General features: G+C 43.0%; 1 protein-coding gene across 4 annotated transcripts in view; it reads right to left on the reverse strand.

Moving 5' to 3' along the window:
- LOC149467463 (transient receptor potential cation channel subfamily M member 2-like) overlaps window positions 1-24,115 on the reverse strand; it is a 249,266-nt gene that overhangs the window by 122,866 nt on the left and 102,285 nt on the right. For all 4 annotated transcript variants that reach the window (XR_016311927.1, XM_089671622.1, XM_089671619.1 and 1 more), the window contains exons 12-14: window positions 21,273-21,593; window positions 19,421-19,546; window positions 7,003-7,132 (exon numbers count right to left, since the gene is read on the reverse strand). Coding sequence is in view for 3 of the 4 variants with exons in the window: in XM_089671622.1 (XP_089527748.1) it covers window positions 7,003-7,132; window positions 19,421-19,546; window positions 21,273-21,593 (577 nt within the window). In the remaining variant the exon portion in view is untranslated. The remainder of the gene's footprint in view (window positions 1-7,002; window positions 7,133-19,420; window positions 19,547-21,272; window positions 21,594-24,115) is intronic.

Raw genomic sequence — 24,115 nt, forward strand, 5'->3', positions numbered from 1 at the left:
ACATGGTCAAAGACTGCGAGCGCTACGTCCAGACCTGTCCCACCTGCCAAAGGAACAAGCCCTCCAGAAGCAAGGCCTGGGGATTGTTGCGTCCATTGCCGATACCCAAACGGGCCTGGCAAATGATTGCCATGGATTTTGTAGTCGAACTCCCATCGTCTCAAGGCTACACTGCTATAATGGTGATCGTGGATCGCTTTTCAAAGATGGCTCATTTCGTGCCCTTGGAAAGAACCCCGTCGGCACCGGAGACTGCACGGATATTCATCAAGGAAGTAGTAAGGCTACATGGGATACCCGAAGACATAGTATCGGATCGGGGAGTCCAGTTCACATCTAGATTCTGGAAAGCCTTATGTGAAGCATTAGGAATCAAACTGTCACTGTCATCTGCTTACCATCCACAGACCAACGGGCAAACAGAAAGGATCAATCAAACATTGGAACAGTACCTCAGATGCTACACCTCCTATCTCCAGGATGACTGGCTAACACTGTTGCCTTCTGCAGAGTTCGCCTATAATAACTCGAGCCACTCAGCGACGGGACAATCACCGTTTTTTACCAATTTCGGATATCATCCTACGTTTCTCCCCGACCTAACGCCCGAAAGTCCGGTACCCGCATCTCAAGATGTCTTGCATTTCTTTTCTGTCAATAACAAAACGATTCAGGAGGCCAAGAAGATAGTAAAAAGGCGTTCGACAGGAAGAGAAGAGGAGAGCTGTTGCTCCAGCCGGGGGATCAGGTTTGGTTGGCTACGACCAACTTGAAAATGCTGTGTCCTTCCAGGAAGTTAGGACCGAAGTACCTTGGACCGTTTCCAATTAAACGAGTGATCAATGAAGTGGCCTACGAACTTGAGCTCCCGGAGTCTTTCAAAATACACCCGGTGTCTCTCTCCTGAAACCATCCAGACCAGATTCCTTCCCGGATCGCCAATCCAGACCTCCTGAGGCAGTCGCCATAGGTGACCAGGAGGAATATGAGGTAGAAACTATTCTCAGTTGCCGAAAGAGGGGGGGCCAGACGCAGTTCCTGATAAAATGGAAGGGTTATGGCCCTGAGGAGAATTCTTGGGTACCCATCCAGAATGTTCACGCCCCCAGGCTCATCCGGGAATTTTTTCGTGGCCACCCGCGGTGGAGAGATCAGTGGGGCTCCCGGAGGGTGCCCATAGGGGGGGGGCAATGTCAGGGATCGCGGCGTCCTGTCGGCCGGCGCATGCGCACTGGCGACGGCTCACGCCGGGACACAGGCACTAGGTCCCGGCGAGCCGTGGATGACAGGATGCCGCGCATGCGCAGTGGGACCTGCGGGCGCGCCTCGGGCGGCCAATGACAGCCCGGGGGCGCGTCCCGAGCGGCCAATGACAGTGCAGGGCGCAATATTTAAAGATGCCCTGCACTGTCAGTAATCGCCGCAAGGTCTATCTGAGTTCCTGAGTCCTGTACCTGTGTTTTTGACCCTGATTGACCCTGACTACGCTGCCTACTCCTGTGTTGACCCGGATTGTCCTGACTACTCTGCCTTCTCCCATCCTGACCCTTGGCTTGTTTTGACCTCTCTACGGACTGACTTATCCTGCTGACCCTGCGTGTGACCTGACTACTCTCCGCCTGCCGACTCTGTACCTCGCCTACCCCACGGGACCCCGCTCGTGATCCATCCTGCTAGGTCCTGCCGTCCTCCTCACATCTGGCTCTCCCGGTACCAATACATCCCCGGAGGTTGCCCCTGCCACTGGTGGGCCTGCTCGGAGGTCGTGACCTGGTCCCGGTCTGTTTCAAGTCCATCCCCACCATCAGGGGCCCTGGTGAAAGCACAGACCGGGACTTAGACTCCACGCTTTGGGTAGGTCTGTCAAGTGGGCAGCCAGGGGCACCACCTGGCGGGATCTAACACCCTGCATGCCAGGGTGCTAGGTGTAACCTTGGATTCTGAACTATCCTTTCAGGTTCACATCCAGTCCCTGTCCAAACCATGCCACCTCAACCTCCGCAACATCTCCAGAATACACCCCTTTTTAACCAATGATACCACACAGCTCCTAAATCACTCCCTGGTAATCTCTCGCCTCGACTACTGCAACTCCCTCCTCATTGACTTACCTTTACAGGGGGGGTTATCCCCCCTCCAGTCCATCATGAATACTGCTACCAGGCTCATCCACCTTACCAACTGTTCAGTGTCTGCTACCCCTCTCTGCCAATCCCTCCACTGGCTTCCAATCAGTGTCCTCCACCCTTCTCTGCCAATCCTTCCACTGGCTTTCACTCAGTGTCTGCTACCCCTCTCTGCCAATCCCTCCACTGGCCTCCACTCAATGTCCTCCACCCCTCTCTGCCAATCCCTCCACTGGCCTCCACTCAGTGTCCTCCACTCCTCTCTGCCAATCCCTCCACTGGCCTCCACTCAGTGTCCTCCACCCCTCTCTGCCAATCCCTCCACTGGTCTCCACTCAGTGTCCTCCACCCCTCTCTGCCAATCCCTCCACTGGCCTCCACTCAGTGTCCTCCACCCCTCTCTGCCAATCCCTCCATTGGCCTCCACCCCTCTCTGCAAATCCCTCCACTGGCTTCCACTCAGTGTCCTCCACTCCTTTCTGCCAATCCCTCCACTGGCCTCCACTCGGTGTCCTCCACCCCTCTCTGCCAATCCCTCTACTGGCCTCCATTCAGTGTCCTCCACCACTCTCTGCCAATACCTCCACTGGCTTCCACTCGCCCAGCAAATAAAATTCAAACTACTAACAACAACTTACAAAGCCATCCACAACTCTACCCACAGCCACGTCACCAACCTAGTCTCAAAATATCAACCAAACCGCTCTCTTCGATCCTCCCAAGACCTTCTGCTCTCTAGGTTCCGTGTCACCTCACGCTCCAGGACTTCTCCCGAGCTTCTTCCATCCTATGGAACTCCCTACCCCAAGCTGTGCGACTGTCTCCTATTCTATCCACCTTTAGATGATCCCCGAGAACCTTTCTCTTTAAAGAAGTCTATCCTTCTATCTAGTAAACCACCATGTATTTCCTCCATCAGCTCATCCCCCCAAAGCTATTACCTTTTGTATCACTCAATCCTTCCTCTTAGATTGTAAACTCTAACGAGCCGGGCCTTCTGTCTCCTCTTGTACTAAATTGTATTGTAACTGTAATGTCTGCCTTCAGTCTGTAAAGCACTGCGCAAACTGTTGGCACTATATAAATCCTGTATAATAATAATAATGAAGAGTTTCTATCTAGCTCTCTGGAAGGAGGCAATTTTCCCACTGGTCAACAGTGTAAGAGTGTCCATCTTCCATTGGCCACCAATGTATGGGACCACTAATCCAACTAACAATATAAGTAGCCACTTTTATACTGACCACAAATGTAAGGGGCACTTTGAGTTTTACTGCTGGTGTTTTTTTTTCTAACCAGTATTATTATTATCTGTTCCATTTCATGATTGTCACTAAAAATTTTTAGTAGGGGTCTGCTCCAGATGTCAAAATTGATAGGTATTCCACAATCTGTATTCTTTTTAGTATTATTATGTTTACAATGCGCTGATCGTGCAAATGTTCCGTGAGCTAGAGATGTGCTGTATTACTTTAGCAGGGGTTCCCGAGACATGAAAATTATTTCAAGGGTTCCTTTGTATTAAGAGGTTGATAAAGCAGCTATAGTCACCTTTTCATCCATAAAGAAAAACTTTGGCTTAAGTTAGATTGAGAAAATTATTGCCAGAAATGAAGAAAAGATTTACAAATATACATTTAATTTAAATGTTCTGTTTACATTCTTTTTAGGCCTCCGTGACATTCCTTCTGTTCTCTATTAGACTGTAAGCTGTAAAACATAGGATCATTTCTCTTCTGCTCTATTAGATGTAAGCTGTAAGAATCAGGACCCTCATATCTCCTGTTTCCTAATAGACAGTAAGTTGTAATGAGTAGGATCCTCATATCTCCTGTGTCCTAACAGAGAGTAAGTTGTAATGAGTAGGACCCTCATACCTCCTGTTTCCTAATAGACAGTAAGTTGTAATGAGTAGGACCCTCGTAGCTCCTGTTTCCTAATAGACAGTAAGTTGTAATGAGTAGGACCCTCGTAGCTCCTGTTTCCTAATAGACAGTAAGTTGTAATGAGTAGAACCCTCATATCTCCTGTTTCCTAATAGACAGTAAGTTGTACTGAGTAGGACCCTCATATCTCCTGTTTCCTAATAGACAGTAAGTTGTAATGAGTAGGACCCTCATACCTCCTGTTTCCTAATAGACAGTAAGTTGTAGTGAGTAGTGTGACGATCGCGGCGTCAGACCCCAGCCCTTCTCACCAAACTCGTAACCGAAGGACTAGCCAATCTGAAACCGCAATGTCACGTGCGTAACAATGCCACACCCAGCTGCACCCTGCACAATGATTTTCCAGCTAATGGACCACAAATTGATGTACCAACAGCCTGGGAGCAATTGTTACTGGGTCAGGTTAATTACGCAATTAACCCTTCACACTGCCACCACCTCCTTTTTGTACAGAGAAAGAGGAAACTCAGCAATCACACTATAATGGTTGAGATAATCATCTGCATAACACGGTCACAGCAGACAGGTTATACAGAGGGTTAAATACACACAGTAGCGCTCTTTTAGAGTCAGGAATTCGTAAATTGCATTAAGGAGCTTTAGAAACAGTTCAGAAAGAAAGATTTAGTACTAAAAGGTCAAAAGAGTGCAATAAAAATATTTACAGAAAAAAGATATAACCAATATATATATATATATATATATATATAAATACACAGAGAACAATAGCACAGCAAGGAGATAACAGAGAAGTTAGAAGGTAAAGTACTTGCCAAAGTCCTGGGATAAGCAGATCAAGTTTCAGAGCAAAAGGGCACGGTCTCCCAAGGTGGTTCTGATGTTAAAAGGGAGAATTCTTCAACTTAACTTCTCTTAGGCCTGACAACCCATTTTGTAAATAAAAATTAAACATCAGATTTGATTTCAATATGGTATGGTATTTCAGTATGGTATTCCAATGATGGGGTGCTATTCCTCCCACTGACACCAATGATGGGGCACGATTCCTCGCTCTGACACCAATGATGGGGCACTATTCCTCCCACTGACACCAATGATGGGACACTATTCCTCCCGCTAACACCAATGATGGTGCCCCATCATTAGTGTCAGTGTGTGAGGAATAGTGTCCCATCATTGGTGTCAGTGGGAGGAATAGTGTCCCATCATTAGTGTCAGTGGGAGGAATAGTACTCCATCAGTGTCAGTGGGAGAAAGAGTGCCCCATCATTGGTGTCAGTGGGAAGAATCATGCCCCATCATTGGTGTAAGAGTGAGGAATCATGCCCCATCATTGGTGTCAGAGCGACGAATCGTACCCCATCATTGGTGTCAGTGGGAGGAATAGCACCCCATCATTGGTGTCAGTGGGAGGAATAGCGCCCCATCATTGGTGTCAGTGGGAGGAATCGTGCCTCATCATTGGTATCAGTGGCAGGAATAGTGCCCCATCATTGGTGTCAGGTGGGAGGAATAGCACCCCATCATTGGTATCAGTGGGAGGAATAGTGGCCCATCATTGGTATCAGTGGGGGGAATAGTGGCCCATCATTAGTATCAGTGGGGGGAATAGTGCCCCATCATTAGTATCAGTGGGGGGAATAGTGCCCCGTCTTTGGTGTCAGTGGGATGAATTGTGCCCCGTCATTGGTGTCAGTGGGAGGAATAGTGTCCCAACATTGGTGTCAGTGGGAGGAATAGTACCCCATCATTGGTGTCAGTGGGGGAAGGAATAGTGTTCCATCATGGGTGTCAGTGGGGGGTGGAATAGTGCCCCATTCTTGGTGTCAGTGGGGGGGGGAGGAATAGTGTTTCATCATTGGTGTCAGTGGGGGGTGTAATAGTGCCCCATCGTTGGTGTCAGTGGGGGGGGGATAAGTGCCCCATCGTTGGTGTCAGTGGGGGGGGGGGAATAGTGCCCCATCGTTGGTGTCAGTTGGGGTGGGGTGATTGGCCGCCTGTGTGCCTTTTCTGAGCTAAAGTTCTGGCGGCCAATCACCGGTGAGGAGGCGGAGCCGAGCAGCTGAACATCCAGTGGCCGAACTGAATGAAGGAGCAGCCGCGCTTCCTGGACTGGATCGCTGTGGGACTAGGACCGGAGCCAGGTAAGAAACAGCAGCCCCTGCCCACCCCTGTACTTAGGGGCCACCCCCCTAAAAAGTGCCGCCCTGACACCAAGTGTCAGCATGCCATATACCGGCGTATAAGATGACCCCCGACTTTTGAGAAGTTTTTCAAGGGTTAAAAAAGTTGTCTTATATGCCGGAAAATACGGTAAGTCTCTCATATTCCAAGATATGAGACATAAGGGAAAAATGGATTTTAGCAGTTTTATCTAGTCTCTACTCCTCTGGAATGTCTTTGAACTCAGGGGAAGGCTTGGGTTATCTTTTTACGAGGCATCAGATTACTCAGCTTCCCAGCCTTCCCGGCACCCAGCTCAAAAATTTTTTTATAGCTCGGAGCTTCCTGCTGTAGCCTGACCAGCCTGTGACACTTCCAACACACACACACACAACCAGATGTCACTGTGATTGAACCGCGTCCATCTCTGGGTGTACGCTTGCTACAAGTAGGACCCTCATAGCTTCTGTTTCCTTATAGACAGTAAGTTGTAATGAGTAGGACCCTCATAGCTCCTGTTTCCTTATAGACAGTAAGTTGTAATATGTAGAACCCTCATATCTTCTGTTTCCTAATAGACAGTAAGTTGTAGTGAGTAGGACCCTCATAGCTACTGTTTTGCATTAGACTGCATGCTGTAATGAAAATGAACCTTATACCTCCAGTTCTTCATTAGATGTAAGCTGTAGTGATCGGGACCCTCATAGCTCCTGTTCTCTATTAGATGTAATCTGTAATGATCGGGACCCTCATACCTCCTGTTCTCTATTAGATGGTAAGCTGTGATCTTAACACATTTATGTTACCTGCAGCTCGCTCCTCATAAATGTCTGCCAGTGCTGTCATGTCCTCTATTTCTTTGGTATCTTCCTCCTCTTTATAGAGAGCCTTCAGGATCTTGGTGCAGGCCAAGGCTCCAGCTACATTATCCTCAGCCTGTAGGGAAGAGAAAATAATCAAACCACTGCATGACACCCATGACACCACATCTACAAGTAATGGTTGTTACACCTTCTAGACAACATCTGCCACATAAAATTAAATTAACCACTTCCAGTCCGGACACTTTCACCCCCTTCCAGTCCGGACACTTTCCCCCCCTTCCAGTCCGGACACTTTCACCCCCTTCCAGTCCGGACACTTTCACCCCCTTCCAGTCCGAACACTTTCCCCCCTTCCAGTCCGGACACTTTCCCCCCCTTCCAGTCCGAACACTTTCCCCCCTTCCAGTCCGGACACTTTCCCCCCTTCCAGTCCGGACACTTTCCTCCCCTTCCAGTCCAGACGCTTTCCCCCCTTCCAGTCCGGACACTTTCCCCCCCTTCCAGTCCGAACACTTTCCCCCCTTCCAGTCCGGACACTTTCCCCCCTTCCAGTCCGGACACTTTCCTCCCCTTCCAGTCCAGACGCTTTCCCCCCTTCCAGTCCGGACACTTTCACCCCCTTCCAGTCCAAACACTTTCCCCCCTTCCAGTCCGGACACTTTCCCCCCCTTCCAGTCCGGACACTTTCCCCCCTTCCAGTCCGGACACTTTCCTCCCCTTCCAGTCCAGACGCTTTCCCCCCTTCCAGTCCGGACACTTTCACCCCCTTCCTGTCCAGGCCAATTTTCAGCTTTCAGTGCTGTCACACTTTGAATGACAATTGCGCGGTCATGCAACACTGTACCCATATACATTTTTTAGCATTTTTTTGAGACAAATAAAACTTTATTTTGGTGGTATTTATTCACCACTGGGATTTTTATTACTTTTTGCTATATAAATGAAAAAGTCCATACATTTTTTAAAAAAGTGTTTTTCTTATAACATTTGGCAAAAAAATAATTTTTCCTCATAAATCTTGGCCAAAATCTATTCAGTTATATTTTTAGTAAAAAAAAAAAATAACCCAAATTAGTTTATAACCAAAAACTATATTTTTTCAAAATGTATTTTGAAATTCAACCATTCAATCATTAAAATACAAAAAAAAAGTTATAATCCTATACCCACAGTTGATCCCAATAATAAAAAAAAAGAAATTACCGTAATTTCTTCATAAATTTAGGGCAATATGTATTCTATTACATATTTTTGGTTAAAAAAAAAACATCCAAATAGGTCTATATTGATCGGTTTGTGCAAAAGTTATAGAGTCTACATAATAGAAAATAAATCAAAATTGCAGCACTAATCACAAACATAAAGTCCAATTAATCAAAAAAATTCCAGTTTAAAAGTCCCAAATGCAGTTCCCACGATCCACCATCACCAGGACACCCGTATGGTTCAGCCTCTTCCCACAAATTCTGACCGAAATACATCGGTCAATATAGGCAACTCAAATGGGAGATGAATATGTGCAGATTATGGAACCAGCAATCCTCATCCAGACAGATATCAATCCTCCTCTCAAGGATCTAAACAGGTTCTAAAAGACTCCCATCCAATGTTTAGAGAAGGAATAAAAAAAGAAGACCACTCACAGTGTAGTAGTTAGATAATAAAGTCACCCTGTTTATTACAAGTTACTCGTACATTGTATTGAATGGTTACCAGTATTTGAATCAAGTTTCCAACCAGGAAAATGGCCGCCGTCCCTCCAAAAAACGTGATGACGTCACACGCCGCAGCTACACCCTGGAATTTTTTTGATTAATTGGACTTTATGTTTGTGATCAGCACTGCAATTTTGATTTATTTTCTATTATGTATATTGCCTGATATGCGAGCTGCTTTTCTCTGATTTGTTTCATGTTTTGTAGTCACATGATTAGTGTATTTACCCAAGCGCAGGTTATTTGTTTTTTTTCATAGAGTCTACAAACTATGGGATATATAATGGAATTTAATTGTTTTTTTTTAAAAATATTAGTAATGACAGCGATCAGCGACTTATAGTGGGACTGCGATATTGCATTGACAATCTGACACTAACACTAAATGACACTTCGTGGGAACCAGTGACACCAATACAGTAATCAAGGCTAATAATATACACTGTCACTATACTAATGACACTGGCTGGGATGGGGTTAACTGTGTGCCTAACCCGTGTGTTTGTGTTTACTATACGGTGCTTTTACTAGGTAATGTGCTGGATTTTATTTCCTTCTTTGCAGAGAAACAAAATGTTTGTGTTTACTATACGGTGCTTTTACTAGGTAATGTGCTGGATTTTATTTCCTTCTTTGCAGAGAAACAAAATGTTTGTGTTTACTATACGGTGCTTTTACTAGGTAATGTGCTGGATTTTATTTCCTGCTTTGCAGGGAAACAAAATGTTTATGATTTCTATACGGTGCTTTTACTAGGTAACGTGCTGGATTTTATTTCCTGCTTTGCAGGGAAACAAAATGGTTGTGTTTACTATACGGTGCTTTTACTAGGTAACGTGCTGGATTTTATTTCCTGCTTTGCAGGGAAACAAAATGTTTGTGTTTACTATACAGTGCTTTTACTAGGTAACGTGCTGGATTTTATTTCCTGCTTTGCAGGGAAACAAAATGTTTGTGTTTACCACACGGTGCTTTTACTAGGTAACGCGCTGGATTTTATTTCCTGCTTTGCAGGGAAACAAAATGTTTGTGTTTACTAGACGGTGCTTTTACTAGGTAATGCGCTGGATTTTATTTCCTGCTTTGCAGGGAAACAAAATGTTTGTGTTTACTATACGGTGCTTTTACTAGGTAACGTGCTGGATTTTATTTCCTGCTTTGCAGGGAAACAAAATGTTTGTGTTTACTATACAGTGCTTTTACTAGGTAACGTGCTGGATTTTATTTCCTGCTTTGCAGGGAAACAAAATGTTTGTGTTTACCACACGGTGCTTTTACTAGGTAACGCGCTGGATTTTATTTCCTGCTTTGCAGGGAAACAAAATGTTTGTGTTTAGTAGACGGTGCTTTTACTAGGTAATGCGCTGGATATTATTTCCTGCTTTGCAGGGAAACAAAATGTTTGTGTTTACTAGACTGTGCTTTTACTAGGTAATGCGCTGGATTTTATTTCCTGCTTTGCAGGGAAACAAAATGTTTGTGTTTACTAGACGGTGCTTTTTCTAGGTAATGTGCTGGATTTTATTTCCTGCTTTGCAGGGAAACAAAATGTTTGTGTTTACTATACGGTGCTTTTCTTTGCAGGGAAACAAAATGTTTGTGATTACTATACGGTGCTTTTACTAGGTAACGTGCTGGATTTTATTTCCTGCTTTGCAGGGAAACAAAATGTTTGTGTTTACTATACAGTGCTTTTACTAGGTAACGTGCTGGATTTTATTTCCTGCTTTGCAGGGAAACAAAATGTTTGTGTTTACCACACGGTGCTTTTACTAGGTAACGCGCTGGATTTTATTTCCTGCTTTGCAGGGAAACAAAATGTTTGTGTTTACTAGACGGTGCTTTTACTAGGTAATGCGCTGGATTTTATTTCCTGCTTTGCAGGGAAACAAAATGTTTGTGTTTACTATACGGTGCTTTTACTAGGTAACGTGCTGGATTTTATTTCCTGCTTTGCAGGGAAACAAAATGTTTGTGTTTACTATACAGTGCTTTTACTAGGTAACGTGCTGGATTTTATTTCCTGCTTTGCAGGGAAACAAAATGTTTGTGTTTACCACACGGTGCTTTTACTAGGTAACGCGCTGGATTTTATTTCCTGCTTTGCAGGGAAACAAAATGTTTGTGTTTAGTAGACGGTGCTTTTACTAGGTAATGCGCTGGATATTATTTCCTGCTTTGCAGGGAAACAAAATGTTTGTGTTTACTAGACTGTGCTTTTACTAGGTAATGCGCTGGATTTTATTTCCTGCTTTGCAGGGAAACAAAATGTTTGTGTTTACTAGACGGTGCTTTTTCTAGGTAATGTGCTGGATTTTATTTCCTGCTTTGCAGGGAAACAAAATGTTTGTGTTTACTATACGGTGCTTTTCTTTGCAGGGAAACAAAATGTTTGTGATTACTATACGGTGCTTTTACTAGGTAACGTGCTGGATTTTATTTCCTGCTTTGCAGGGAAACAAAATGTTTGTGTTTATTATACGGTGCTTTTACTAGGTAACGTGCTGGATTTTATTTCCTGCTTTGCAGGGAAACAAAATGTTTGTGATTACTATACGGTGCTTTTACTAGGTAACGTGCTGGATTTTATTTCCTGCTTTGCAGGGAAACAAAATGTTTGTGTTTACTATACGGTGCTTTTACTAGGTAACGTGCTGGATTTTATTTCCTGCTTTGCAGGGAAACAAAATGTTTGTGATTTCTATAGGGTGCTTTTACTAGGAAAGTGCTGGATTTTATTTCCTGCTTTGCAGGGAAACAAAATGTTTGTGATTACTATACGGTGCTTTTACTAGGTAACGTGCTGGATTTTATTTCCTGCTTTGCAGGGAAACAAAATGTTTGTGTTTACTATACGGTGCTTTTACTAGGTAACGTGCTGGATTTTATTTCCTGCTTTGCAGGGAAACAAAATGTTTGTGTTTACTATACGGTGCTTTTACTAGGTAACGTGCTGGATTTTATTTCCTGCTTTGCACGGAAACAAAATGTTTGTGTTTACTATACGGTGCTTTTACTAGGTAATGCGCTGGATTTTATTTCCTGCTTTGCAGGGAAACAAAATGTTTGTGTTTACTAGACTGTGCTTTTACTAGGTAATGCGCTGGATTTTATTTCCTGCTTTGCAGGGAAACAAAATGTTTGTGTTTACTAGACGGTGCTTTTTCTAGGTAATGTGCTGGATTTTATTTCCTGCTTTGCAGGGAAACAAAATGTTTGTGTTTACTATACGGTGCTTTTCTTTGCAGGGAAACAAAATGTTTGTGATTACTATACGGTGCTTTTACTAGGTAACGTGCTGGATTTTATTTCCTGCTTTGCAGGGAAACAAAATGTTTGTGTTTATTATACGGTGCTTTTACTAGGTAACGTGCTGGATTTTATTTCCTGCTTTGCAGGGAAACAAAATGTTTGTGATTACTATACGGTGCTTTTACTAGGTAACGTGCTGGATTTTATTTCCTGCTTTGCAGGGAAACAAAATGTTTGTGTTTACTATACGGTGCTTTTACTAGGTAACGTGCTGGATTTTATTTCCTGCTTTGCAGGGAAACAAAATGTTTGTGTTTACTATACGGTGCTTTTACTAGGTAACGTGCTGGATTTTATTTCCTGCTTTGCAGGGAAACAAAATGTTTGTGATTTCTATACGGTGCTTTTACTAGGAAAGTGCTGGATTTTATTTCCTGCTTTGCAGGGAAACAAAATGTTTGTGATTACTATACGGTGCTTTTACTAGATAACGTGCTGGATTTTATTTCCTGCTTTGCAGGGAAACAAAATGTTTGTGTTTACTATACGGTGCTTTTACTAGGTAACGTGCTGGATTTTATTTCCTGCTTTGCAGGGAAACAAAATGTTTGTGTTTACTATACGGTGCTTTTACTAGGTAACGTGCTGGATTTTATTTCCTGCTTTGCACGGAAACAAAATGTTTGTGTTTACTATACAGTGCTTTTACTAGGTAATGCGCTGGATTTTATTTCCTGCTTTGCAGGGAAACAAAATGTTTGTGTTTACTAGACTGTGCTTTTACTAGGTAATGCGCTGGATTTTATTTCCTGCTTTGCAGGGAAACAAAATGTTTGTGTTTACTAGACGGTGCTTTTTCTAGGTAATGTGCTGGATTTTATTTCCTGCTTTGCAGGGAAACAAAATGTTTGTGTTTACTATACGGTGCTTTTCTTTGCAGGGAAACAAAATGTTTGTGATTACTATACGGTGCTTTTACTAGGTAACGTGCTGGATTTTATTTCCTGCTTTGCAGGGAAACAAAATGTTTGTGTTTATTATACGGTGCTTTTACTAGGTAACTTGCTGGATTTTATTTCCTGCTTTGCAGGGAAACAAAATGTTTGTGATTACTATACGGTGCTTTTACTAGGTAACGTGCTGGATTTTATTTCCTGCTTTGCAGGGAAACAAAATGTTTGTGTTTACTATACGGTGCTTTTACTAGGTAACGTGCTGGATTTTATTTCCTGCTTTGCAGGGAAACAAAATGTTTGTGTTTACTATACGGTGCTTTTACTAGGTAACGTGCTGGATTTTATTTCCTGCTTTGCAGGGAAACAAAATGTTTGTGATTTCTATACGGTGCTTTTACTAGGAAAGTGCTGGATTTTATTTCCTGCTTTGCAGGGAAACAAAATGTTTGTGTTTACTATACGGTGCTTTTCTTTGCAGGGAAACAAAATGTTTGTGATTACTATACGGTGCTTTTACTAGGTAACGTGCTGGATTTTATTTCCTGCTTTGCAGGGAAACAAAATGTTTGTGTTTATTATACGGTGCTTTTACTAGGTAACGTGCTGGATTTTATTTCCTGCTTTGCAGGGAAACAAAATGTTTCTGATTACTATACGGTGCTTTTACTAGGTAACGTGCTGGATTTTATTTCCTGCTTTGCAGGGAAACAAAATGTTTGTGTTTACTATACGGTGCTTTTACTAGGTAACGTGCTGGATTTTATTTCCTGCTTTGCAGGGAAACAAAATGTTTGTGTTTACTATACGGTGCTTTTACTAGGTAACGTGCTGGATTTTATTTCCTGCTTTGCAGGGAAACAAAATGTTTGTGATTTCTATACGGTGCTTTTACTAGGAAAGTGCTGGATTTTATTTCCTGCTTTGCAGGGAAACAAAATGTTTGTGATTACTATACGGTGCTTTTACTAGGTAACGTGCTGGATTTTATTTCCTGCTTTGCAGGGAAACAAAATGTTTGTGTTTACTATACGGTGCTTTTACTAGGTAACGTGCTGGATTTTATTTCCTGCTTTGCAGGGAAACAAAATGTTTGTGTTTACTATACGGTGCTTTTACTAGGTAACGTGCTGGATTTTATTTCCTGCTTTGCACGGAAACAAAATGTTTGTGTTTACTATACGGTGCTTTTACTAGGTAATGTGCTGGATTTTATTTCCTGTTTTGCAGGGAAACAAAATGTTTGTGTTTACTATATGGTGCATTTACAAGGTAATGTGCTGGATTTTATTGCCTGCTTTACAGGGAAACAAAATCCAGCACATCTCTGCTGACAGGACACAGCTCTGCCTTTATTACATAGGCAGAGCTGTGTCCTGCCTCTCTTCTCGCCGATCAGCGCGTACCGCCGGTCATCCATTGGCCAACACACGCTGATCAGCTTCTGCTGTGAATAATCACAGCATAAGCGGTGCTCCAGCAGCGCACGTGCTCCCTCTGTGTGATTTTGCACAGAGTAGCCGACCTGTAGCAGTACATCTTCCATAGGGCGGTCCCCAACTGATTATAGAGCAAGGTATCAAAACAAAAAAAAACTTCAAGGTATGTGTGCCAATGAAGCAAATAATAAAGGTCTAAGGTGGTTAGAGATCTTCATAGAACATAGAGGGTCATAGGTTGTAAATAAAGAGACCAGGAAGGGAGGATTCAATACAAATAAAGAGACCAGGAAGGGGGGAATCAATACAAATAAAGAGACCAGGAAGGGGGGAATCAATACAAATAAAGCACAAAATTACAATTAAGGTAAATAGGGACATAAGTAACACAGTTGTCTAGAATGTTCTGTTATTGATACATATTCAATTAGATGTCAAGTCATCCTGAGAGTTGGAATAAGGACCAGGCAGTCCAGTTTTATGGAATTTCTTTGTTCGTTCCTGTGCTATGGCTGCTGTCTCTTCCATCTCATAAATATTGTCTATAGTTCAAATCCAGTCCTTAATCAAAGGGATATTGGAGGACTTCCAAAATTTGGGAATCAAAGATTTAGCAACTATTCTATTATTTTCTATTCCGTTCCTTTATTTTCTATTCTACTTTATTCTATTCTTTTCTCTTCTATTATGTTCTGTTTTACTCTATTCTTTTCTATTCTGTTCTGATTCATTCTATTCTATTCTTTTTGAAATTTAAATTTAGAAGATGGCTATATTCTTTCTATTTTATTTTTTTTCATTCTTTTCTTTTTTCAAGTCTATTCTTTTCTATTCTTTCTATTATATTCTTTACTATTCCATTCCTTTATTTTCTATTCTATTTTATTCTATTCTATTATTTTCTATTCCATTCCTTTATTTTCTATTCTATTTTATTCTATTCTTTTATTTTATATTCTACTTTGTTCTGTTTTATTTTATTCTATTCTTTTGAAATTTGAATTTCAGAAGATGGCTATATTCTTTCTATTCTTTTTTTTCCATTCTTTTCTTTTTATATTCTATTTTATTCTTTACTATTCCATTCCTTTATTTTCTATTTTATTCTACTCTTTTATTTTCTATTCCATTCTGTTCTGTTTTACTCTATTATTTTCTATTCTATCCTGTTTTGTTCTATTCTTTTCCAGATTTGAATTTCAGAACATGACTATATTATTTCTGTTTTATTCTATTTTATTTGTTCAATTCTTTTATTTTATTTTTTTATTCTATTTTTTCTATTCTATCTTTTTTACTATTCTATTCCTTTATTTTATATTCTATTATTTTATTTTATATTCTATTCTGTTCTGTTTTACTCTATTCTTTTCTATTCTGTTCTGTTTCATTCTATTCTATTCTATTCTTTTTGAAATTTGAATTTCAGAAGATGGCTATATTCTTTCTATTTTATTCCATTCTTTTCTTTTTCTATTCTATTCTGTTATATTCTTTTCTTTCTACTCTATTCTTTACTATTCCATTCCTTTATTTTCTATTCTATTTTAGTCTATTCTTTTATTTTCTATTCTATTCTATTCTGTTCTTTTTTACTCTATTATTTTCTATTCTATTCTGTTTTATTGTATGCCATTCTTTTCCAGATTTCAATTTCAGAACATGACTATATTCTGTTTTATTCTATTTTATATTTTTCCATTCTTTTATTTTATTTGTATATTCTATTCTTTTCTATTCTATTCTCTACGAGTCTATTCCTTTTTTTCTATTCTATTTTATTCTATTCTTTTATTTTCTATTCTATTCTGTTCTGTTTTACTCTAACCTTTTCTATTCTATTCTGTTTTATTCTGTTCTATTCTTTTTGAAATTAGAATTTCAGAAGATGGCTATATTCTTTCTATTTTATTTTTTTTCCATTCTTCTCTTTTCTTTTTCTTTTCTGTTCTTTTATATTCTATTCTGTTCTGTTTTACTCTATTATTTTCAATTCTATTTTATCTTTTTCTATTCTTTTCCAGATTTGAATTTCAGAAGATGACTATATTCTGTTTTATTCTATTTTATTTTTTTCCATTCTTTTATTTTTAGATTCTATTCTGTTCTTTACTATTCTATTCCTTTATTTTCTATTCTATTTTATTCTGTTCTTGTATTTTATATTCTATTCTGTTCTGTTTTACTAATATTTTTATTGAAAGATTTCAGTGTAAAACAGGGTATGATAATAAAACATGGTACGAAATACAGTTCACGGTCAAGTACATCAATACATTTTGTGTGAAATAGATTCCCCACCGTTTGGCTGGGGATCTTATACACCTGAGTCGCATTGACCTGAGAGGTATGCTTGGTGTAGTGTGAACCGTATAAGGGTGAGGATGTTATATAGAGGAGGTAAGGAACAAGGATGAGAGGGAAAGGCGGGGGGGGGGGGGGAAGCACCAGTCAAGGGTAGGGTCTTAGTATTATAAATTTAGGTTATCAGCATTTTGCAGAGCAGTTTGGGTTCTGTAGCCATCGAGACTATTGGCGTTTGAACTTGTGGTAGAAAGAATTATTGAGGGCTGTTCTTTTTTCCATATCACATTGGAAGTTAAGGTCTGATACAAGTGCAGAAAGAGAGGGGAGTTTGGTAGAATTCCATAATTTAGTAAGGTTGGTCTTGGATAATAATAGTACGGGAGTCTCTGGGGAATTTGTCAATTCCAATGTGGAGGAGTGCAAGGGCAGAATTAGGTGTTGTTGGGGTGTCAGTAATTGTTGAGATCAACTGGAAAACACTGTTCCAATAAGATCTGAGGGATTTACAGTTGTGTTCAAAATAATAGCAGTCAGACATCACTAACCTGATCAATCACTGTTTTTGGTAGAAATGATACTTCTACATGGCAAATAATTTACTAGCAGGTGTAGTAGAGTAATAGAAATCCAACAGACCCAACAGTCATGACATGCATGCTGCTGATTCTGTGTAATTGAATCACTAATTGAAAGGGGCGTGTTCAAAATAATAGCAGTGTGGAGTTCTATTAGTGAGGTCAATCATTCTTTGAAAAACAGGTGGCAATTATTGCCCTTATTTAAGGAAGGAAGGCAGCAAATGTTGTACATGCTGGTTACAGTGCATTTCTCTCTGAAATTCTGAGGAAAATGGGTCGTTCCAGACATTGTTCAGAAGAACAGCGTACCTTGATTAAAAAGTTGATTGCAGAGGGGAAAACATATAAAGAAGTGCAGAAAATGATAGGCTGCTCAGCTAAAATGATTGCAAATGCTTTAAAATGGCAACCAAAACCTGAAAGACGTGGAAGAAAGCGAAAAACTACCATTCGAATGGATAGAAGAATAGCCAAAATGGCAAGGACTCAGCCAACAATCAGCTCCAGGAAGATGAAAGAAGGTGTAAAGTTCCCTGTGAGTACTGTTACAATTAGAAGACGCCTATGTGAAGCCAAGCTATCTGCAAGAAGCCCCCGCAAAGTCCCACTGTTGGAAAAAAGACGTGTGCTGAAGAGGTTACAATTTGCCAAAGAGAACATTGACTGGCCTAAAGAGAAATGGCGCAACATTTTGCGGACTGATGACAGTAATATTGTTCTTTTTGGGTCTAGTGGCTGGAGACAGTTTGTCAGACGACCCCCAAACACTGAATTCAAGCCACAGTACACTGTGAAGACAGTGAAGCATGGTGGTGCAAGCATCATGATATGGGGATGTTTCTCATACTATGGTGTTGGGCCTATTTATCGCATACCAGGGATCATGGATCAGTTTGAATACATCAGAATACTTGAAGAGGTCATGCTGCCTTATGCTGAAGAGGAAATGCCCTTGAAATGGGTGTTCCAACAAGACAACAACCCCAAACACACCAGTAAACATGCAACATCTTGGTTCCAGACCAACAAGATGGACGTTATGGAGTGGCCAGCCCAATCCCCGGATCTTAATCCAATAGAAAACTTGTGGGGTGACATCAAAAATGCCGTTTCTGAGGCAAAACCAAGAAATAGAGAAGAACTGTGGAATGTAGTCCAGTCATCCTGGGCTGGAATACCTGATCACAGGGGCCAGAAGTTGGGTGACTCCATGCAACACAGATGTACAGCAGTTCTCAGAAACAGTGCGACTACAACCAAATATTTATGAAGTCATTCAAAGGAAAGCAAAATCTTAAAACATTTTTCAGTTTATATAGTGAATGTTTGAGTTTGTAAAGAAGAATACTAACACTGCTATTTTTTTGAACAGTCTAATATTCACTTTTCTTCAATTTTTTTAGAGGAACAACACAAATTTGATATATCTTTCTTCATGTTTTGATTTGGAATAGAATGTGTAGTGTTCCCAATGCATTTGTGTGGATGGAAATAAAAGCTATTAGAAGGATTTTCAGCTTTATTCACTTTTTTCAACACACTGCTATTATTTTGAACACGACTGTACATGTCCAAAGTATATGGAGAGTTGATCCTGTTTCTCTGCATTGTCTCCAGAAAGTGGATGAGCGTTGAGGGTAATATAAAGAAAGTTTAACTGCAGTTAGGTACCATTGGTGCAAGATTTTCTTGTACGATTCCCAGTGGGAGCTACATCGGGATGCTTTATGGGTGATGTTAAAAGTCTTTTCCCATGTGTGCGGTAGTATTGATTGTGAGAGAAGTTTCTCCCCGAAATTCGAATTTTAGAAGAAGGCTATATTCTAACACTAATACACATAGGAAGTCAGCAATATTCAGTATTATGTTTATATTTCGAATTTGGCTCTCTGTATAGAACACAAAAACCCCGGCCTACAGTCACATCACCCACATCAGTGCTATAGGAATTATGGACAGGACAACAGTTTAAGGACACAACAAAATCATTTTTGTCGATGGACAGTTATGTTTTTCTTGAGTGTCAAAGCCCTCAGTATTCCTAGTTCAACTTTAAGGCTCTTTGTAATTTTCTGATAACTGAGGATAGGTACAAAACAACAGCAATTCGGGAAAAGAGGGCAATGATTGGCTAAGAGGGAACAGCATTTCTCTACCAGATTCCAGAAAATGTCTGCCATCTCTGCTCGGTTCTGCACGATGCACCAGATGAGAAGATCCCTCACAGGGTGGTCCAACTGCTGCTCATTTTTGGGTTTCATAGTTCCTACTTTCGCAGTCACCTGAGGATACAAAATTCATATCAGACTCGTATCGTTGCTCTTTTCCTTTTTTACACCATTGCAGGTCATCAAGAGTAAAGATTGTCATAAGTTACTTCTAGCACTCAACAAAAGTGGTCAATATCATGTCACCTTCCTGTTCTATTTACTTTCATCCAATCAACTCCAACCAATCTTAAGAAGTAAGGGGTAAGAATATTAGGAGGAGATGAAACAGAGAAAATGGCAAAAGATAATACACAAATTAAAGATTCTAACTCTGCCAGTTGGATGTTTGTACCACCTTCATGATGGATGGCCTGTTTCAGAACCTAAAGCTACAGAGAAACAAAAGTTAGACAAGTTTGAGAGGAATACAACAAATGGATACAAGAAATGGAGAGTTTTCATGGCTTTAAGTACCATCTCTATGCTGATGACACACAAATCTATCTATCTACCCCTCACCTCACCCCTTCAGTCTCCTCCTCACCTCACCCCTTCAGTCTCCTCCTCACCTCGACCCTTCAGTCTCCTCCTCACCTCACCCCTTCAGTCTACTCCTCACCTCACCCCTTCAGTCTACTCCTCACCTCACCCCTTCAGTCTACTCCTCACCTTACCCCTTCAGTCTCCTCCTCATCTCACCCCTTCAGTCTCCTCCTCACCTTACCCCTTTAGTCTCCTCTCGCATTACTAACCTACTAAGCGACATATCGGCATGGATGTCCCTCCACTTCCTCAAACTCAATCTTTCCAAACTGAGCTCTTAGTATTCCCCCCAGCCCATGCCCCCTCCCCTGACTTCTCCATCAAGATCAATAACACAATCATCAGTCCCTCCCCTCATGCCAGGGTACTAGGTGTAATCCTAGACTCCCATCTGTCCTTTCAGTCCCAAATCCAATCACTGTCCAAATCTTGTAGACTTCACCTCCACAACATCTCCAAGATACGCCCGTTCTTAACCTCGGAAACCACTAAGCAACTTATTCACTGCCTTGTTATACTGTATCTCGCCTTGACTATTGTAACTCCCTCCTCATTGGCCGACCTCATCGCAGGCTATCCCCTCTTCAGTCTATCATGAATGCTGCTGCCAGACTCATCCACCTTACTAACTGTTCCATATCTGCCATTCCTGATAGGTGGCACTGACTGGCATTGATAGGTGGCTCTGACTAGCACTGATAGGTAACACTGAAAGGCAGCTCAGGTGGGCACTGATATGTGGCATTGATGTGCACTGGTAGGCACTGGCAAGTGGCATTGATGACAGGTGGCACTGCTGGGGCTACACTGATCATCAGGGAACACCGATCATCAGTGCCCTAATGATCAGTGTACATGTCCCCTCTGAAGGATGCCAATTACCGGCTCTCCTCTTCTCTCTAGCTGTCAGAGTGACAGCTCATGAGCAGAGAAATGCTGATAACTGTAATTTCCCTATTTAGATGCGATCAGCTGTGATTGGACACAGCTGATCACATGACCGAGGCGACATCTTCGGCTCTTTCCATTGATAGGTGATCCGTTGTGTCTGAGGGACACAGCGCACCACCAATCGCCGCGCTGTGCGCCCCTGGAGCCGCGCATGCGCACTTAGAATGAGAGGATGTCATATGACGTCCTCCCAGAACGAGAGAACCACCTTGCGCCCGTCATTTCCTTATATGGTGGGCGGGAGACGGTTAACATATATTTCAAATATATTTTTCTTCCATGTGGGAAAGACCACATTGCTCACCTTGATGTTGACTTCTGGCAGACTCTGTGTATGCTTGGCTTCTGGGTACAAGGGTTCTGTTAAATCTCCCAGAAGATCCTGTAGGACATGGGAGACATGATGAAGTTCTATTTTAGATACTTCCTTTGATCTCTTTGATGTGGCTTGTCTCACAAGTTTGCTGTGAATCAAACTGGATGGTTCTGTATTGTTGTACAAGTAGGTGAGAGTGTCCCTGGTGAGGTACTCCGCCAGACTGACTCCACGCTCCAGGAACAGGCGCACAAATGACGGTTTGTCTTCAATAAGTGACAGTGTCAAGCTGGGATACAGATCAGATGGCTAGAAGACAAGCAAGAAGAAGCTTTAAATTGAAAAATGAACACCAGCAAATAAGACAGCAATACTTCACAGCAGGGGCGTACTGACAACTCATGGGGCCCCCGGGCAATAGGGGATCATGGGGCCCCTGTGTCCTCACCCACATTCAAACCACACCCAAAAAAACCTATGAAAGGTAGTAGGGGCATCTCATGGGACCCTTTACTGACTCTGGGCCCTCGGTCAGTCCGCCCCTGCTTCACAGATTCTTTTGCAGCATACTAAATGTAAGGGACCGCCTGGCGGTACCACTAGCACTCCACTGAATAGACGTCCCCAGCGCACGGAATCTAAGTCCCAGGGTGCTTGTTCACCAGGGCCCCTGATGGTGGGGATGGACTTGGAGCCCCCCGAGACCAGGTCGTGGCTACTGGGTGTGTCCGTCAGTGGTAGTGGTATGCGCCAAGGGCTCCCACGGGGAAGAGTCTGATGTGAGGAGGTCAGAAGACCCCACTGCAAGGGATGGATGGATGGATGAGCAAGGTCAGACGGGCTGGGTCGGTAACAGAGAGGACGGCAAGGTACAAGGCAGCGGGCATAGAATGGTCGGGTCACACGCCAGGTCAGCAACAGCAGGTCAAATCCAATCAGGGGCATTCAAGAGAGAGGTCAGGCAAAGCAAGGGTCAGAATAGGAGAAAGCAGCAAGGTCAGGTACAATCCGGGTCAAAACTTACAAAGGTACAGGTTCACAGGTTCACAGGATGCAGGGAAGACCAGAAGGCACTGAATGACAGCTCAGGGCCATTTAAATATCCCGCCCTGCGCTGCCATTGGTGCCCAGCGGGCGGCCGCGGCTTCTACTGCGCATGCGCGAACTCGAACGCCGCGGCCGGCCCGGACCTAGTGCCCGTGTCCCTGCACAGGGCGGTGCACTGCGCCTGCGCCGGGACCATCGCGGCAGGGATCGAGGAGATTCCTGACATTGCCCCTCCCCTACGGGCAGCCTCCGGATGCCCACCCGATCTCTCCACCACGGGTGATCGCGAAAAAACCTCCGGACAAGTCTGGGTGCATGGACATTATGGGCTGGTTCCCAAGAATTGTCCTCAGGGCCATAGCCCTTCCATTTGATAAGAAATTGGGTCTGGCCTCCCCTCCTTCGACACTTCAGGATTGTTTCAACCTTCTTCTTCACCCTCGACCGTTATGGCTTCCGGGGGTCTAGATTCCCGGTCAGGGAAGGCATCTGGGACCACTGGCTTCAGCAGGGACACATGGAAGACTGGGTGGATCTTGAGCGTGTCAGGGAGGACGAGTTCGTAGGCCACTTCGTTAACCATCCGTTTAATGCAGAAGGGGCCTATAAATTTGGTTCCCAATTTCTTTGACGGGCAAAGCATCTTTAAATTGGACGTTGCTAGCCAAACCTTCTCCCCAGGCCGCAACACCAGATCTCCTCTCCGTTTCCTGTTGAATGCTTTCCTGTAGTCTTCCTGGGCCCGACTGATGGCCTCTTGAAGCTTCTTATTGTTCGCGGAGAAAAACGTTACCACATCTTGCGTTGCTGGTACTGGGCATTCCGAGACCAAATCCAGGAGGAAGACTGGGTGAAAGCCATAGTGGGCAAAGAACGGGGACTGTCCCGTCGCTGAGTGGCGGGCGTTGTTGTACGCAAATTCCACTAGAGGTAGAAGTGGCATCCAGTCATCTTGAGTAAATGAAGTATAGCATCTTAAGTATTGCTCTAGGGTCTGATTGGTCCTTTCGGTTTGACCGTTAGTTTGAGGGTGGAACGCAGAGGAGAGAGACAATTTGATGTCCAGGGCTTTGCACAGTGCTCTCCAAAATCTTGACGTGAACTGGACCCCCCGGTCCGAGACAATATCTTCGGGGACCCCATGCAGCCTTACTACCTCACGAATGAAGACAACGCGCGGTCTCGGCCGCCGGGGGGGTTTTCTTCAACGGGATGAAGTGGGCCATCTTGGACAAGCGGTCCACGACCACCAGGATTGCCGTGTGGTCTAGGGATGGCGGAAGCTCGACTATAAAATCTAATGAGATCTTTTGCCAAGGCCGTTCAGGAATAGGTAAGGGTCGCAGCAGACCCCAAACTTTGTTTCTTGCTGGCTTGTTCTTCTGGCAGGTGATACAGGACCTTACATAGCCCTTACAATCTTTAGCCATGTCTGGCCACCAGAATGAGCGTCGGAGAAGTTCCAGGGTCTTTTCTGGGCCAAAGTGCCCCGCCATCGGGTGATCATGGCAATGCCCCAAGACCAGGGTTCGGGCTTCCTCCGGCACCACAATTCGATCTTCCCTCCATAGGAGTCCCCCCTTGTTCTGGAGCGGCCCTCCGCCTGGGGTAGAGAAGGTTGTGGATGCCTCCATTAGCTTGGAACGAAGGTCCGACTGAAGGGCCAAGAAGTTACCCGAGGACAGGATGGTGTCGGGTACTGGGATCTCCTTGGCGTCCTCGTACATCCGTGATAACGCATCCAGTTTAGTGTTCTTTGATCCAGGCCGGTACGTAATGTGGAA

The sequence above is a fragment of the Staurois parvus genome, unplaced genomic scaffold (assembly GCF_062004578.1).
Source record: "Staurois parvus isolate SC_StPar_1 unplaced genomic scaffold, SC_StPar_1.0 ptg000109l, whole genome shotgun sequence".
Taxonomy (NCBI): domain Eukaryota; kingdom Metazoa; phylum Chordata; class Amphibia; order Anura; family Ranidae; genus Staurois; species Staurois parvus.